The 14,954-nt window shown below is 36.4% G+C and overlaps 1 protein-coding gene across 5 annotated transcripts in view; it reads right to left on the bottom strand.

Annotated features, from left to right (window-relative positions):
- The window catches only part of LOC306844580 (RNA binding protein fox-1 homolog 1-like), a 262,566-nt gene that overhangs the window by 19,600 nt on the left and 228,012 nt on the right, over positions 1 to 14,954 (bottom strand). For all 5 annotated transcript variants that reach the window (XM_079376815.1, XM_079376813.1, XM_079376812.1 and 2 more), the window contains 5 exons: positions 14,638 to 14,781; positions 13,721 to 13,774; positions 12,720 to 12,812; positions 10,976 to 11,036; positions 9,345 to 9,398 (listed from right to left, as the gene is read on the bottom strand). In XM_079376815.1, the coding sequence (XP_079232941.1) occupies positions 9,345 to 9,398; positions 10,976 to 11,036; positions 12,720 to 12,812; positions 13,721 to 13,774; positions 14,638 to 14,781 (406 nt within the window). The remainder of the gene's footprint in view (positions 1 to 9,344; positions 9,399 to 10,975; positions 11,037 to 12,719; positions 12,813 to 13,720; positions 13,775 to 14,637; positions 14,782 to 14,954) is intronic.

Raw genomic sequence — 14,954 nt, 5'->3', positions numbered from 1 at the left:
GTCTTTGTTACAGTGTAATTGTACATTTAAGTATTAATTAACAACATTCTGTAGGGTTAGTTGCATGTATGCACAATTTACTGTTATTACTATAGTAAGTAAATGCATCTTGAGTTACAATGATAATGTAAAATTGATACCAAAAATTGGGTTACACTTTATTTTAAGATGTCCTTGTTACAGTGTAATTATACATGTAGGTACTGAGTAATATTAATTAACTACATGTATTTACTATATGGTTAGGGTTAGGATTAGTTATTGTTATTATAATAGTAAGTACATGTAACATGTAACAAGGACACCTTAAAATAAAGTGTTACCAAAAATTGTTGTACTTGAAACAAAGCTAAAAATATTAGATGAAAAACAAATTTAGTTACTCAAGAAAAAAGGAAAATCTAAGTATTAAAATTACTAAAAGTGAAATGAAAATAAATGAAGGCTAAATATAATTATTTAATAAAAACAAAAACTAATAAAAATGCCCAAAACACAAAATGACTAAAACTAAAAATATGAATAATATTTATAAAAATAATATATTATTAACAAATAGTACATATAAATAATAATAGCACTGGGAGAACTGCCATTATGTACATTTAAAAACAGGCCTTTCATGCTGTTTTGTAATAAAGGGTTTGATGTACTGTGACATCACCATCATGAGCACATTAACATGCCGCCCACATATATACATTAACTCCTATTCAGTATTCAGCCAATCATCATTAACCAATCATAAAAATGTCATTTACACATAGGTGCCTTAAAGCTACAGCAGCAAGAAAGCATAAGAGGCAAAAAAGATCAAGTAAAACTAAACTAAAAATGTTTGTTAGTACAAAAATGTAGATTTCTGGGGAAAAATTGCAGGATATGAGCCCTTTAAACTCCATTACTGCAAAATGAACTCCCCTCGGGGTGATTACACAGATACTTTTGAAATAAGCAACTAAATGGTCAAAGGACTGATTTGAGGTGAAATTGTTTTAATGTGTGAGAACAAAGACACAACAGGGTGATACAAAAAATAGACCAGTGTTGCTAGGGACAGTCAAATATGCAGTTATATAATGTAATATTTGACTGCCGAATGCCACGACTGACCAATCAGAATCAAGTATTCCAGAGCGCTGTGTAATAAACTGCCAAATGAACTATAATTCCACAAGTCTCAACTAATCTGAGCTGTGAGGAATGGTGCCCTACCTCCATCTACACCCGCAATTAGCCCCAAACTCTAACAATGAGTAATAACCAAACTACAGGAGGCATACAGACCTCTGAGGCTGGGTGAAAACAGAAAGCTTTGTATTGCTGTTAAATGATCATTAAGTTTAATAGGCATCGGTGGTGAAAATGACTTTTAAGAGGCTTAATTTGAAATGGTTGAGAGGAAGAAAGAGAGAGGGGGTTTGTGAAAGCTGCTCCATTCTTTAACATTACAGGTTTTCAAAAGGAGATCATATAAATGTCTAATAGGTGCACTGAATCTTTCATTTGGCTGATAAAAAATTAAGATTTAAGGAAGGGGTTTGCGTGATGTAGAAAGGTGAAAAGGATTGTTCCATTTGACTCTTTGTCACCTTGGACATGTCTTGATTTCACGCAGTGCGCCACAGCTGTCTTACTATATAAAAGAGTGAAATACAGCAAAATGAATGCTACAATTTACTTACCAATTTATTGTATTTATAAAGGAAGACATTACCTTCCCATTACTGGTTAGGTTAACTGGTTAAGGTTAACATACCTTTGTTAAAATACAAGAACATTTATCTATAATTTACTAGTATCAGAATCATATACATGTGACCCTGGACCCCAAAACCAGTTGCTGGGGTATATTTGTAGCAATGGCCAAAAATACATTGTATGGGTCAAAAAAAGATTTTTCTTGTAGGCCAAAAATCATTAGGACATTAAGTAAATATCATGTTCCATAAAGATATTTAGTAAATTTAGTATACACTGAACAAAATTATAAACGCAACACTTTCGTTTTTGCCCCCCTTTTTCATGAGCTGAACTCAAAAATCTAAGACTTTTTCTATGTAAGAAACCAGAGCTGTTGCCCGTGAATTGAATGTTCATTTCTCTACCATAAGCTGTCTCCAAAGGCGTTTCAGAGAATTTGGCAGTACATCCAACCGGCCTCACAACCGCAGACCACGTGTAACCACACCAGCCCAGGACCTCCACATCCAGCATCTTCACCTCCAAGATTGTCTGAGACCAGCCACCCGGACAGCTGCTGCAACAATCGGTTTGCATAACCAAAGAATTTTTGCACAAACTGTCAGAAACCGTCTCAGGGAAGCTCATGACTGCAGTTCGTCGTCGTAACTGACTTGAGTGGGCAAATGCTCACATTCGATGGCGTCTGGCACTTTGTAGAGGTGTTTTCTTCACGGATGAATCCCGGTTTTCACTGTACAGGGCAGATGGCAGACAGCGTGTATGGCGTCGTGTGGGTGAGCGGTTTGCTGATGTCAACGTTGTGGATCGAGTGGCCCATGGTGGCAGTGGGGTGGCAGTATGGGCAGGCATATGTTATGGACAACGAACACAGGTGCATTTTATTGATGGCATTTTTAATGCACAGAGATACCGTGACGAGATCCTGAGGCCCATTATTGTGCCATTCATCCACAACCATCACCTCATGTTGCAGTATGATAATGCACGGCCCCATGTTGCCAGGATCTGTACACAATTCCTGGAAGCTGAAAACATCCCAGTTTTTGCATGGCCAGCATACTCACCGGACATGTCACCCATTGAGCATGTTTGGGATGCTCTGGTTCGGCGTATACGACAGCGTGTTCCAGTTCCTGCCAATATCCAGCAACTTCGCACAGCCATTGAAGAGGAGTGGACAACCTGCTCAACTCTATGCGAAGGAGATGTGTTGCACTGCGTGAGGCAAATGGTGGTCACACCAGATAATGACTGGTTTTCGGACCCCCCCAAAACAGTAAAACTGCACATTTTAGAGTGGCCTTTTATTGTGGCCAGCCTAAGGCACACCTGTGCAATAATCATGCTGTGTAATCAACATCTTGATATGCCACACCGGTGAGGTGGATGGATTATCTCGGCAAAGGAGAAGTGCTCACTAACACAGATTTAGACAGATTTGTGAACAATATTTGAGAGAAATAGGCCTTTTGTGTACATAGAAAAAGTCTTAGATCTTTGAGTTCAGCTCATGAAAAATGGGGACAAAAACAAAAGTGTTGCGTTTATAATTTTGTTCAGTGTATATCAAAACTTAATTTATGATTAGTAATACGCATTGCCAAGAGCTTAATTTTGACAACTTTAAAGGTGATTTTCTCAATATTTAGATTTTTTTGTCCTCTCAGATTACAGATTTTCAAGTAGCTGTATCTTGGCCAAATACTGTCTGATCCTAATAAACCATACATAAATGGAAAGCTTATTTATTCGGCTTTCAGGTGATGTATAAATCTCAATTTCGAAAAATTGACCCTTATGACTGGTTTTGCGGTCCAGGGTCACACACACACACACACACACACACACACTCACACATATATATAAAATGCAGCATTTAAAAATGCAGCATTTAAAAAAACCGAATAAAGATTAATTAGTCACATCATGTATTCTTTTCTCCTTTCATGCCGGGCAGCCCATCTGACAGCCATTTTTGAAATATGCTGCGTACATGTTTGCATATTTGCAAGAGCTTCACTTTGATGTGTAGAATGTGTCCTGAGGAAAATAAATATGAGATGTATTTAGCCTGAATATTTACAGGATAAACAACTTAGACTATGCACTTTCATTTTGAACGATGAAGGGTGCAGGGCTAGATGAAAACGGAGAGAGAGCGAGACAGTAAGTGCCGCTGAATGAGAGATGGGAGCATGCAGCACCAGCAGCAGCAGTGAGCTCCGGGGGGATGCACAGGAGAGTTAGTCCGTTTTATTGCTTTGAGAGCGATTACAGTGAAGCAGATGCTCTGGCCGACGGGAGGTAGCCTCCGCATCAAAGCCATAAAAGTGTACAACTGCTTTGTAGCGCAATAATTTCTCTCATTGGCTTTTGTGTGGGAAGTGTTTGGGGGGGGTGGGGTTGAGGGGTGGGCAGAGCCCACATTTCATAAACATTGCAGGAGGTTCGGTTGCCCTGTGTATCACGCTTTGCAACGTTACACAGTGCAGCAAACCGCAGAGGCTCTTTTATGGATGCATATATAAACAAGATGCCCTTCGAGGTTAGACAAATCTCACAGCTTTCAGATCATGTAAAATGAACTGTGTATTGTGTACGGATAATTCTGCAGCTTGTTTAAAACTAGGATCAATAATTATGAAAATAATTAACGGAAGTAAAAAAGATAAAAAAATCAAACAAATTAAGAAAGTACACTCTAAATAATGTTGGGTTAAATACAACCCAGTACTGAGTGAAATATGGACAAAGCCAGAAACTGGGTTGTTTTGACCCAGGGTTAAATGTTTAACCTAACCTTCTGGGCAGTAACCCAACCACTGGGTCAAAACAACCCAGTTTCTGGCTTTGCCCATATTTCTCTCAGCACTGGGTTGTATTTAACCCAGCATTTTTTTAGAGTGTATGAAAATGACTAATAAAATAAACTGACTGAAAATACAATTTGAAATTATCAATGATTTCTACTGAAAATTAAATTAAGAAAATAAAATTAAAGAAATTGAAATATGAAACTATGAAAATTATTAATGAATAAATACATGTGAACTATTAGTGCTGTCAAACGATTATGGTTGTAGATTGTTTGTGTACTGTGTATAATTATAATTAAATACATGTAAACATTTTCAAAATATATACTGTATGTGTGTGTATTTATATATACATAATAAATATACACAGTACACACACATATATTATGTAAACAATTTTTTTTATTTTGGATGTGATTAATCGCGATTAATCGTTTGACAGCACTAGAAATAATGATTACAATTTATCAATAAAAATAATAAAAATTTAAATTAAAATTGAAGGTGGGGAAAATTCTGAATGATTCTGATTATCACCACTCATTTTCAAATAAATATATAAATACAATTTTAAAAAATCTAGATTATAGCTGACTAGCTGACTCATCCCTATTAAATTTACAGTTATTTTCCTTTAAGAAAAATGTAAGTAGGCAGTCACTATTTATATACACTGTTCTCTACAGGCCCTCCCCAACTGGTAGCTTTATAATTCAAATGTATGTTATCTCAAAGTAAGCAGTCTTTTGAAACAAGTTTCAAGTCTTAATGAATATACATTTTTAATCACCTATGTACACATGTCGGGGTCATTTCAAATAGTTTCTTCCCACAATGCAATCTCAAACGTTCAATGTACAACACAGAAGCGGCCACCAAAAGTGCTTTCATTCTGCTTTAAAACGCTTCATCCTTCCGCTAAAAGCCGCTTGTTGTCTTCTACGATAGCCTATCTGCACAAATTATTTCCATTTTGCTGCTGCCTTTTTGAAAATTCTCAAATTCTTCTCTTGCGCTCCATTAATTGCACGTCACTTTTCAAACTTATCATTCAGTATTTGTGAGTTCAAAAAAGCCCAGCAATGTTGAAAGCGCCAGAGGCGGCCACTGTCTCTCGTTCAGTCAGGACTCAATCAAAGAGAGAGAGAGAGAGAGCAAGGACAGTGATGTCATACTAAAACATTAGCGCTGCGAAACTGTCGGTCAATACAAATCACCCTCTATATCATTACGACCCAACATACTCCATTTTAGTTCATATGGCTGAAACTCTCTCAGCCAATACGAGTCGGTTTCTTCTGAAAATTCAATAATCTGAATGTTGGGCATAGAGAAGTCACCCTTCCTCTCCTCTCACTTAAGGAAATGAGTTTACCAATATGTGATCAATTATTTATTTTCCAATAAACATTAAAGATGAGAAATTGAGGTCAATAAATGAATGTGTGTATGTGTGTGCAGAGAAACGTGAAGTCTGGACGATGTGAGCGTTCATGTGTGCATTTCTTCAAATTGTAGACACTTTCATTTCTCAGGGGTTGATTTTAATTCAAACAGATTTCATATATTTTCATTGCACTACATTTTTTTTTTTTTTGAATATTTTATTGTGCACCATTTCCAATGAGGCTATAATTATGGAACACCTTTGCCACTATGAAATATAAAAAAAATGACTTTTTCTCTCACAATTGCACATTTATATCTCCCAATTCTGACTTTTCAAAAGTTGCAATTATAAGTTTGCAGAGTCAAATTGTGCAAAAATTACTCAAAAACATTACTCAAGTGTGCATTTTGAATACATAGAATGCTAATCATTAAATTTAACTTAGCAAGGAAAACAAAATACACCAGTTTGATATGTGATAGAAATGACATTGTTGGTTCAGGAACAAAAATGAGACATAATTCTCTTATGATGCATGTGTCCGTGTACAAAGCTGCCAGACGTGTATCTTCTAAAAGTGCCCATTGTTGAAGAAACACCCTTATATTTGTCTCTTGTTACCAGGCAGCATATATGACTTTCAAAAATAATTGCTAGAGCTGCATCTTTTTAACCTTGTTCGTGTGTGAACTCATTTCCTGAAAAAAAGCACATGCATTAGAGAAAGACAGAGTGTGTATGTGTGCGTCTTTAAAGAAGAGCCTCAGATTTTCCGTGGTCAGAGGTGGCCTCAATTTGCATAATCTCTGGGCGTAAATTGTTGGAAGTCTAATTTTCAAACATCCGCCCAATCTCCGTCAGGCGTAACACTTAATCAGAGATCAGCCCGGCAGACAGGCGAGGTCTGGCACGTTGGCCAGCCCTCAGCCTTGTGCCGATAGCTTTCATTCCCATCAGCCGGAGAACTGTTAATGAACATCAAAGCTATCTTAAATCAACAGTCTGCCGCAGGTGAGAGCCGCTTCAAGTGGCGACCGCTGAGGCTTGTTCAGAAACCAACCTCACGTCACACATCTGACTGTCTCAGAATCAAAGTCGCTCCTTTTCCATTCCGGTCCTCCAGGATATTTGTTTATATAGATAACTTTCTAGCTTCCTAGTCACCAATCAAATTCACGCTCAATGGCTCTGTGCAGTCTTTCTATCTGCAATCTCAGCAGTTACGTGCCAATGCCTATTTCAGCCGTTAGACAAACGAACGGATCTGAGGCGTTTTCCGATATCGCCACAATTCGGGCGTATTAACGACGCTTTAATTATAATTAAGACAAAGATCTAAAAAAAGAAAGAAATGGTGAGCGCTGCAAAGAACAAAACATTCGCACCTTAATGGAATGTGGGCTGTTTGGACACTTGAAAGGTGAGACGAAAGCAAATCAATAATGAGCCATTTTGTAATTAACAGAATGTGCGCTGAATTAGGCAAACGACTGTCTAGAGAAATTGAAAATATTGATTTTAATTTATAAAATATATTTCAGCCCTTTGATGCCCTTGCGTCGACAGACAATTAGATTTAACCTTCACCTCAATATTTTTGCCTTCCCGTTTCTTCCTATTATCATAAAATCTCGATATTTTCCCATATAATGGAGGAGGTAATGATGTTCAGGGAAGGTCAGAGGCTGGGACGGCCAAGGTTGAGGAGGAGATGGCCGAAGAAAACGAGAGAAAAAGAGTTCAGCGTGTGTTTCAACCAACGAAACCTGCTCGCTTTCAAAGGCCTATAAAATGAAATGAAGCCCTGGGGATCTGAAAGCTTGCTGGATTATGTTTTCAAAGATGTGTACCGTGTTTGCAGTTGTGACAATGGCATCATGGAGCCTCTTGCCAATAGGCCAGCGAACACAGATGCACATTGTGAAACAGGCCCTTTGGGTGATTAGAATAATCACTTTGTGCCTGCCAGCTCTTTCAAGCCTATGCCAAAGCCTGTAGATTAAGGTCACCCGTTATACACACCTCCAAACACCAGGCCCAGAACTATGCCTCCATCAAATAATGCAGTTACCACTACAATTTTCTGCTTGATTGTGGTTGATATTTTTAACCAAAAACTGAACAGTACTATTTCATTCTACCACCCACTACTTTCAAACCACCCAGCTAACAAGGAACATTATCAGAACTTTGGCTAACATTCTAGCAACATTCTCTCAAAGTTAGGAACAAACACTCTTCTAGCAATGTTAACAGATGTTCGTTTAGAGTTACATGGTCTTTACTAATGTTCTCAAAGCATTAGCACAAAAAAACATTACTTATACATTTCTGAAACGTTTTTAAATGTCACTACTTGTTTCAGAACATTCAGAGAACTTTTAAAAGTAACGCTCCCATTATAATATGTAACATTTGCATAAGCAAAATAATATTTTTTTAAAACACGTTTGAAATGTTCTGAATGTTCAGATATAATGTTTTCATAATATAATGGAAACATTTGCAAAATGTACTTGGAGCATATTTTTGTTAGCTGGGCAAGAGGCATCTATAACAAATGATGCTGTTCTCTCAGAAGTAACTTTGCATTTCTGGGTTCATTTTAGTAGCAGAGTAACCACTGGTGTAGTTCATTGCATTTAGTATGAAATATCAAATTATTAGCGTGAAAAGTGCACTTTCTTACTTCAAAACGAATGGCACTTTCTTTGATTTTTCATCCAGTGACTTTCATACAATTTTTAACCTGCCAATACTATTTGGAGCCACTGTCAGTCCAAAATATGGTAATAAAATAACATAACAGGAAAACAGTGAGCTTTCAAACTTGCTTTTTTGAAAGGAATATGAAAATATCATATCTGATATCAGAGTAATTCACCATTTCATATCCTCTGCAGTGTTCATAAACAGATGATTCAGGGCATGTGGGTTGAGAACTTTTTCACACACACAAAGCACATTAGTGAAGCTGCCCATTAGCCCTAAATGCAAATGCATTTATCCCTCTGTGTTACAGTGATGCTTTGTGCAATTATTCATTTGCAGAATTTACAGTAATACGATTGTGTTTATTTATAAGAACACAATTTTGATTTCTGATGTTCAGAAAATCTACAGAAAGGTGAAGATAAATGATAATGATTTGGTCAATTTTAGTTTATAGGAGTTCTACATGTACAAATATATCAATTAATACATTTTACAAATATATGAATTAATTAATTTTTTACTTTTTAAGAAAAACTAAAAACCTACTTTTGATCATTTCCAATGGCATTCTTCCCTACATTTTTCAAAGTTCTTGTTTTTGTTAGAGCTATTTTATGTCCAAAAATCAAAAGTTAGAATAACATTCATACCCAATCTTTTTAGTAAAGATATAGTGATTTACAGAGCCAGTTTCTTTTAAATGTGGATCCACTCACCTGCATAGAATTCTGGGCTGTAGACTGCACCCACGACTGGATTCAACTTCCAGCCTAGATATATAGGGACAGAGAGGGAGATCTGATATTAGCCACCTCGGTCTGCACTACTAAAAATTTACATCTGATCCTACAATACATAGAGATGGATTCTGGCTAACTAGACCCTCCAGGCCAGTGCGTAATGATGTCAGAGAGGGCTGACCACACTGAAGCGCTGCTGTCATCCAGAGTAAGGAAAGGGCACGGAGCGGTCTGACAGATTTCTCTCTGATTCTAACCTCTACAAATGGCCTGTCTGCTTAAGCCCTCCATAAGTACAAAAAAAGAGAGAGATTTCAGTGATATCAACTGAGATCTAAAAGGTTGTCTCGGTATTTCACTTCCATTTAAACTTTTTTGGTGAGGAAGAGAACTGCAGTGAAAAACATTTTCAGAAAACTGAAATTACAAGATCTTAGTTTGAATCTGTGAGGTCTGTTGCCACAGAAAGCTATTGATTGTGAATAAGACAGTAAAAGTTTCCTGCTTGTGAAGTTGCAAACTTAGTCTATGGTCAAAACTTGCCAAATAGCATGCTAATAAGCATTAAATGAATATGCAATATTTCATATTCTGCACTTAATTAAATGAGTACATTTGTGACACTGATCTGCACAAGATGCTCTTTGGATAATTTTCAAATTATATTGGAAAACACGATCTTCAGGTTTTAAACAAACATGTAACAGTGCTGCTGTCATTAAAGGAATATCAATTCAACTTTTTTCTCAAAATTTTCAACTGATGTAATTTGTACATTAGTATAAATTACAAAAATTTAAGTAAATAGAACCATTTTACTAGTGGTCTCAGATACAGACCTCAGATGTTACAATACAATTGAATGATATCAAATTATTTTATTATTAGTTTGTTTTACACTCAAAATACAAAATATATTTACCAAAATAACACATAGTATTGTGTCATACAGACATGATTGATTTCTTTCCAAAACTGCATTGACTGCTTTAAAATATGAGACTCCAATGTTTCAAGAGTTTAGGACACATGCTTATTTAATAACTGTTTTATCTGGTATTATTTATATGCTTTATTTTTAAAATTCAAATTAACAGTTTTTTTTCAAAGCATTGTAAGATGCCAGTATTTACTGTCTTGCTATGCAAAGATTTGATTTCAAAAACAGTATCATAGCTATTAAACTAGGCTATATCTTATGATTTAAATGTGTATTTAACATCAGAACAATCTCCAAGTAAAAAGAGGTGCTAAAGTCTGATTTTGTGGTGTTTTTAAAATTAAATCAACCTTAATTTAAGTGCAGAAGGATTGTCTGACATCAGTGCTGAGTACTACTGTACGGTTAACCCTGCCTGCTTTAAATATTTCAGAATGATTAGCAGTTTAATACATTCATTAGAAATTTCGAAAAGTAATCAAAAAGTAATCACATGTAATCAGTTACATTTAATAACGAAACTGAAATAGTTACACTAATTATTACAACTTGCAGTCTGTAACTTTTTACATTTCCAAAGTAACTTTCTCAACACTGTATATCAGTCCATCACAACATAACAAAAAGCAGTATGATGTTTCGCAATATTAATGAAACTTGTTCTTACCATTTGCATATGGGTTGACAGTCTTTTTATTCGTCATTACCCGTGCTGTTGCATTGTTAACCTGAGCACAAACAGAAGCGTGTGAGCAAGAAACATACTGAAGCTAAAATCTGTAATTATTGAAAATATTGTTTTAACAAATATCGCATGCATTACAGTGAAGATTTTCAAAATGAATACAGATCATAACAAACAGTTAAAGAAAAGTGGTAAGACATATAAAGCAAAGAAAATATATGCAATAGTCTCATCATAAAAAGACTCGTCAGCATGCGTCATCAAAAAAATTATCAAGTTGAAGGAGTACATAGAGAAAAAAAAATAAACACACAAAATGCACTCAACAAATGAAAGGCGTCGAATATGTGACAACATGCAGTGGAGAGGGAACGATTAGGTTAAAAGAAAAGAAAGAATACTTAGGAATGGAAAGAAAAAAAACGTTTGGCACTGCGCAACATACACTAAGCATTCAGAGTTGAGGTACAGTCGGAAAACAAAGCAACATTTAGCATTCAACACTCCAAGAGCCTTGTGCTTCATCACAAGAATAATAATCAGAAAGGAAAATATTTTTTAAAAAGTAATAACGAAAGAAAATCATTCAAGCCGAAAGGACAGCTAACAAAGGATATAAAAAGAGGGTGCATTATTTAACATAATCATGGAGTTCAGAATCTGAGTAGGATGCGCACGATTCAGTTCAATCCAATCAGAGCCTCTCAGGAAGCTAAATGTTCACTCAAGTAACACGCGTACCAAGAGAAAACAGCATCAAGAAACTCAACATCAAGTCAAAAAACAGTCACGAGGTATCAGCGCCGAGTTCGTGAAATGGCAGATGGCTCTCTCCACTTACCATTCGCCGCCATCGCCCGCGTGTGTATGTATTGCTACCACGGTTAGTGAGTTTGGTGAGGGGCCTACCAGCTACCGTTGGAAAAGGGGGGAAAATGAGAAGGCAAAATAGGCAACATCTTACTTAAAGACGGCACCACATCCGAATAACTCTTAAAATTGAAAAGGAAAAAAAAAATCATGTAAAGAAAAAAGCACAACTGTCAAATGGGAATCTATAAAGATGCCCACTTTCGTTGCAGACCTGCAGATCAGTTTTGCTAAAGTATTTCACCTTCAGTGACTGTTCTAGACTGTAAAGTAAGTGTAATTTGAGCTGTAGATTTGAAAAGGCTTGTGTTTGAGAGCAGCTCCGTCTAATAGCAGCGTCTTCAGGCCAATTAACAAGCGCTGCCGACTTCGGGCCGCTTTAAGAGCGGATCCCTCGTCAACTTTACAATAAGGCCTCTGACTATCATCACACAAATGCTGTTTGCACTCTGCCTGATGACTTACTGCACCCGTTTGCTTATTAAGCCAAAATATGCTTAAAAAAAAAACAGAAAAGAACCGAATAAACACAAGTGAATGCCAACAAAAGCAAACCAATTAGAAAACGGCGAGCACCGTATTATATCTGATTTGAGATCTTAGAATAATTGAAACGTATTAGGGATACAATGTGGGGAGGGAGGGAGGGAGGGAGGGAGGGAAAGAGGGACAGAGAGAGGAGCACACACAGGAAAAGACGAGTGATGCGTCTAAAATAGTGAGATGAGAGTGAGGCACACACTGACACACAAAACAGAATCAAGAATAACAACAAGAACGGCAACAACAAATGAATAAAACAAAACCAAAAACAAAACAAAAAGCAATTGAGAAGGGAAATATTTGTTACATGCACCTCTATTTTACGACCTTCTACCACCGTGCCGTGTAATTTCTCTCTGGCCCTGTCCGCATCGGCACTATGTTCGAAAGTTACGAAACCAAAACCCTGCATGCAGGTGGGAGAGGGGAGGGGGAGAACAACATGCACATTATTAATTCAGTCATACACCCAAGAAATCCACTGTGGCTCTACCTCTGCCATTCTCACACACAAAAACAGCTGCTGCTGTATTTACCCCTCTCTCTTTCTCCTCCTCTTTTCTCCTGCACCATGCAAAGCATCGAGATTAACCATAATTTACGGGTTCTGTTAGAACCACTGAGGAGAAATGAAATGAAATAGCACGTCTAAGAACGTAAAGTCACTTAATGAAATTAAGAAAAAAAAGAGAGAGAGAAAGAAACCAAACAAAGGGATATACCTTTAGTAAGTCTTAGAGTAAACAAAATCTATTGGAAAAAAGTGGAATAAAATCAATGCTGTCATTTAACACTGTATAATGCAACATAAAGAAATTGAATTACAAAAGCAAAAAATAAAAAATAAATCAACTCATAAGACAAATGATAAAGGATTGTGAACTACAGAACTTGTTAACATGCATCATTATCTCCCCCAGCTGGAACAGAAGAACATAATTCATATTTCAATAAAGAAAATTGTTTGTGCACAGGAATGATGCTAAGTGTCATAAGACTGAATAACGCTGTCAATTACGGAGCTCAGAGGAGAATGTTCTTCATTTGACACCATAACAGAACAAAGACAAGTGCCAAACACATTTCAACACACTCCATTGAACAGGGCACTAATAACTCTAGCACAGCAGCTGATATGAGATTGCATTACATACGTTAACATGACTACACCAAGCATTTATTCTGTACAATACAGGTACTAATGCATCACTGCATATTTTGCCTTTTTAAATAAACATTATGCCTCTAAACTCACTGGGCTGTTCTAATTGGTCAAGAATGAGAGCATGCAAAGGAAGTGAGTCACAAACGTACCTTTGATCCTCGTTCATTAAATATGATTTCAACATCTAAGATTTTACCAAATTGCTGGAAAGAGAACAGAACACAGATCAGACAGTGTCTAAATTTGATTTGACATTTAAACACACTTCAGTTCAGGCTGCATTAAGCTACATGTTTTAAATGTTTTAGTTCATCTAAAAATCACCAATTAATCACCCAAAATAGAGGTAATATTCATTTAAACTAAATTGAAAAGATAATTCTGTTTTTGCACTTAATAACAGCTAAAATAACTGTAATAAATCATTTTATATATATCACTACCATTCAAACGCAAGAGGATGCTAAGAGTTTTTTGAAAGACATTTCTTTCGTTTAATAAAATCGTTTTTGATTAAAAATACAGTAAAACTGTGGCATTGTGAAATATATATATATATATATATATAAAAAAAAAAGTTTTGTATTTTTATACATTTTAAAATCATTCTAATATGCTGATTTGCTGCTGAAGAAATATAATTTTTCTTATTATAAATGTTGGAAACAGTTGTGCCACTTAATATTTATATGCAAATAGTGATCATTTTCTCAGGATTGTTTAATGAACATGAAGAACACATTTTATGTTTATAATAGAAATGTACTGTAACACTGTAACGTTTTTTTTGTCACATTGGATCAGTTTGTGGTATATTAGCATTTAAATAATTGAGTTATGCCCTGTTATACCAGTGAAGCAACCCTGCTGCTTTCCTTATGGAGCTACCAAAACAAGGTGCTGACCAAGATCACAGATCTTACCCAGTCTTCAAATACCAATCGACAAGCAGTAGAACAGTGTGCTAGCACACACCTCAGACCCTAGCTACACTTGTGCTGGCGTGGCCACTATTTGCTGTATGCCATAAAAGTAGTAGAGAGAAAAAGAGAGAACAGGTACTTACGCCAAACATTTGCCTGAGGTCTGGATCTCTGAACCTGAAGGGGATGTTGGAGACGTGGAGCCTCTTGGGCTGCGTTTTGTTTTCTGTGTTTTCAGATGACTGTGTTTGCTGTTGGCTGTCTGTCTGTGCTGAATCGTCTGTCTGCTGTGGGGAAAAAGGAAAAGAAATCAGGGAATATCAGTTAGTAAGTCTGGTAAATTTGATGCGCCAACTGTAAACAAACTCAAGGCGAAGATGCGCCTTTCAGTTGCAGAAAAGCAGCTGTCTTTGCACACAGGTGTTGACCGTGCCATTGATGTGTTTTTTTGACTTGGTCC

The sequence above is a fragment of the Barbus barbus genome (genome assembly GCF_936440315.1).
Source record: "Barbus barbus genome assembly, chromosome: 3".
In the NCBI taxonomy this organism is placed as follows: domain Eukaryota; kingdom Metazoa; phylum Chordata; class Actinopteri; order Cypriniformes; family Cyprinidae; genus Barbus; species Barbus barbus.
Note: the sequence above shows the minus strand (reverse complement) of the source record. Positions and strands in the feature narration are given on the sequence as shown.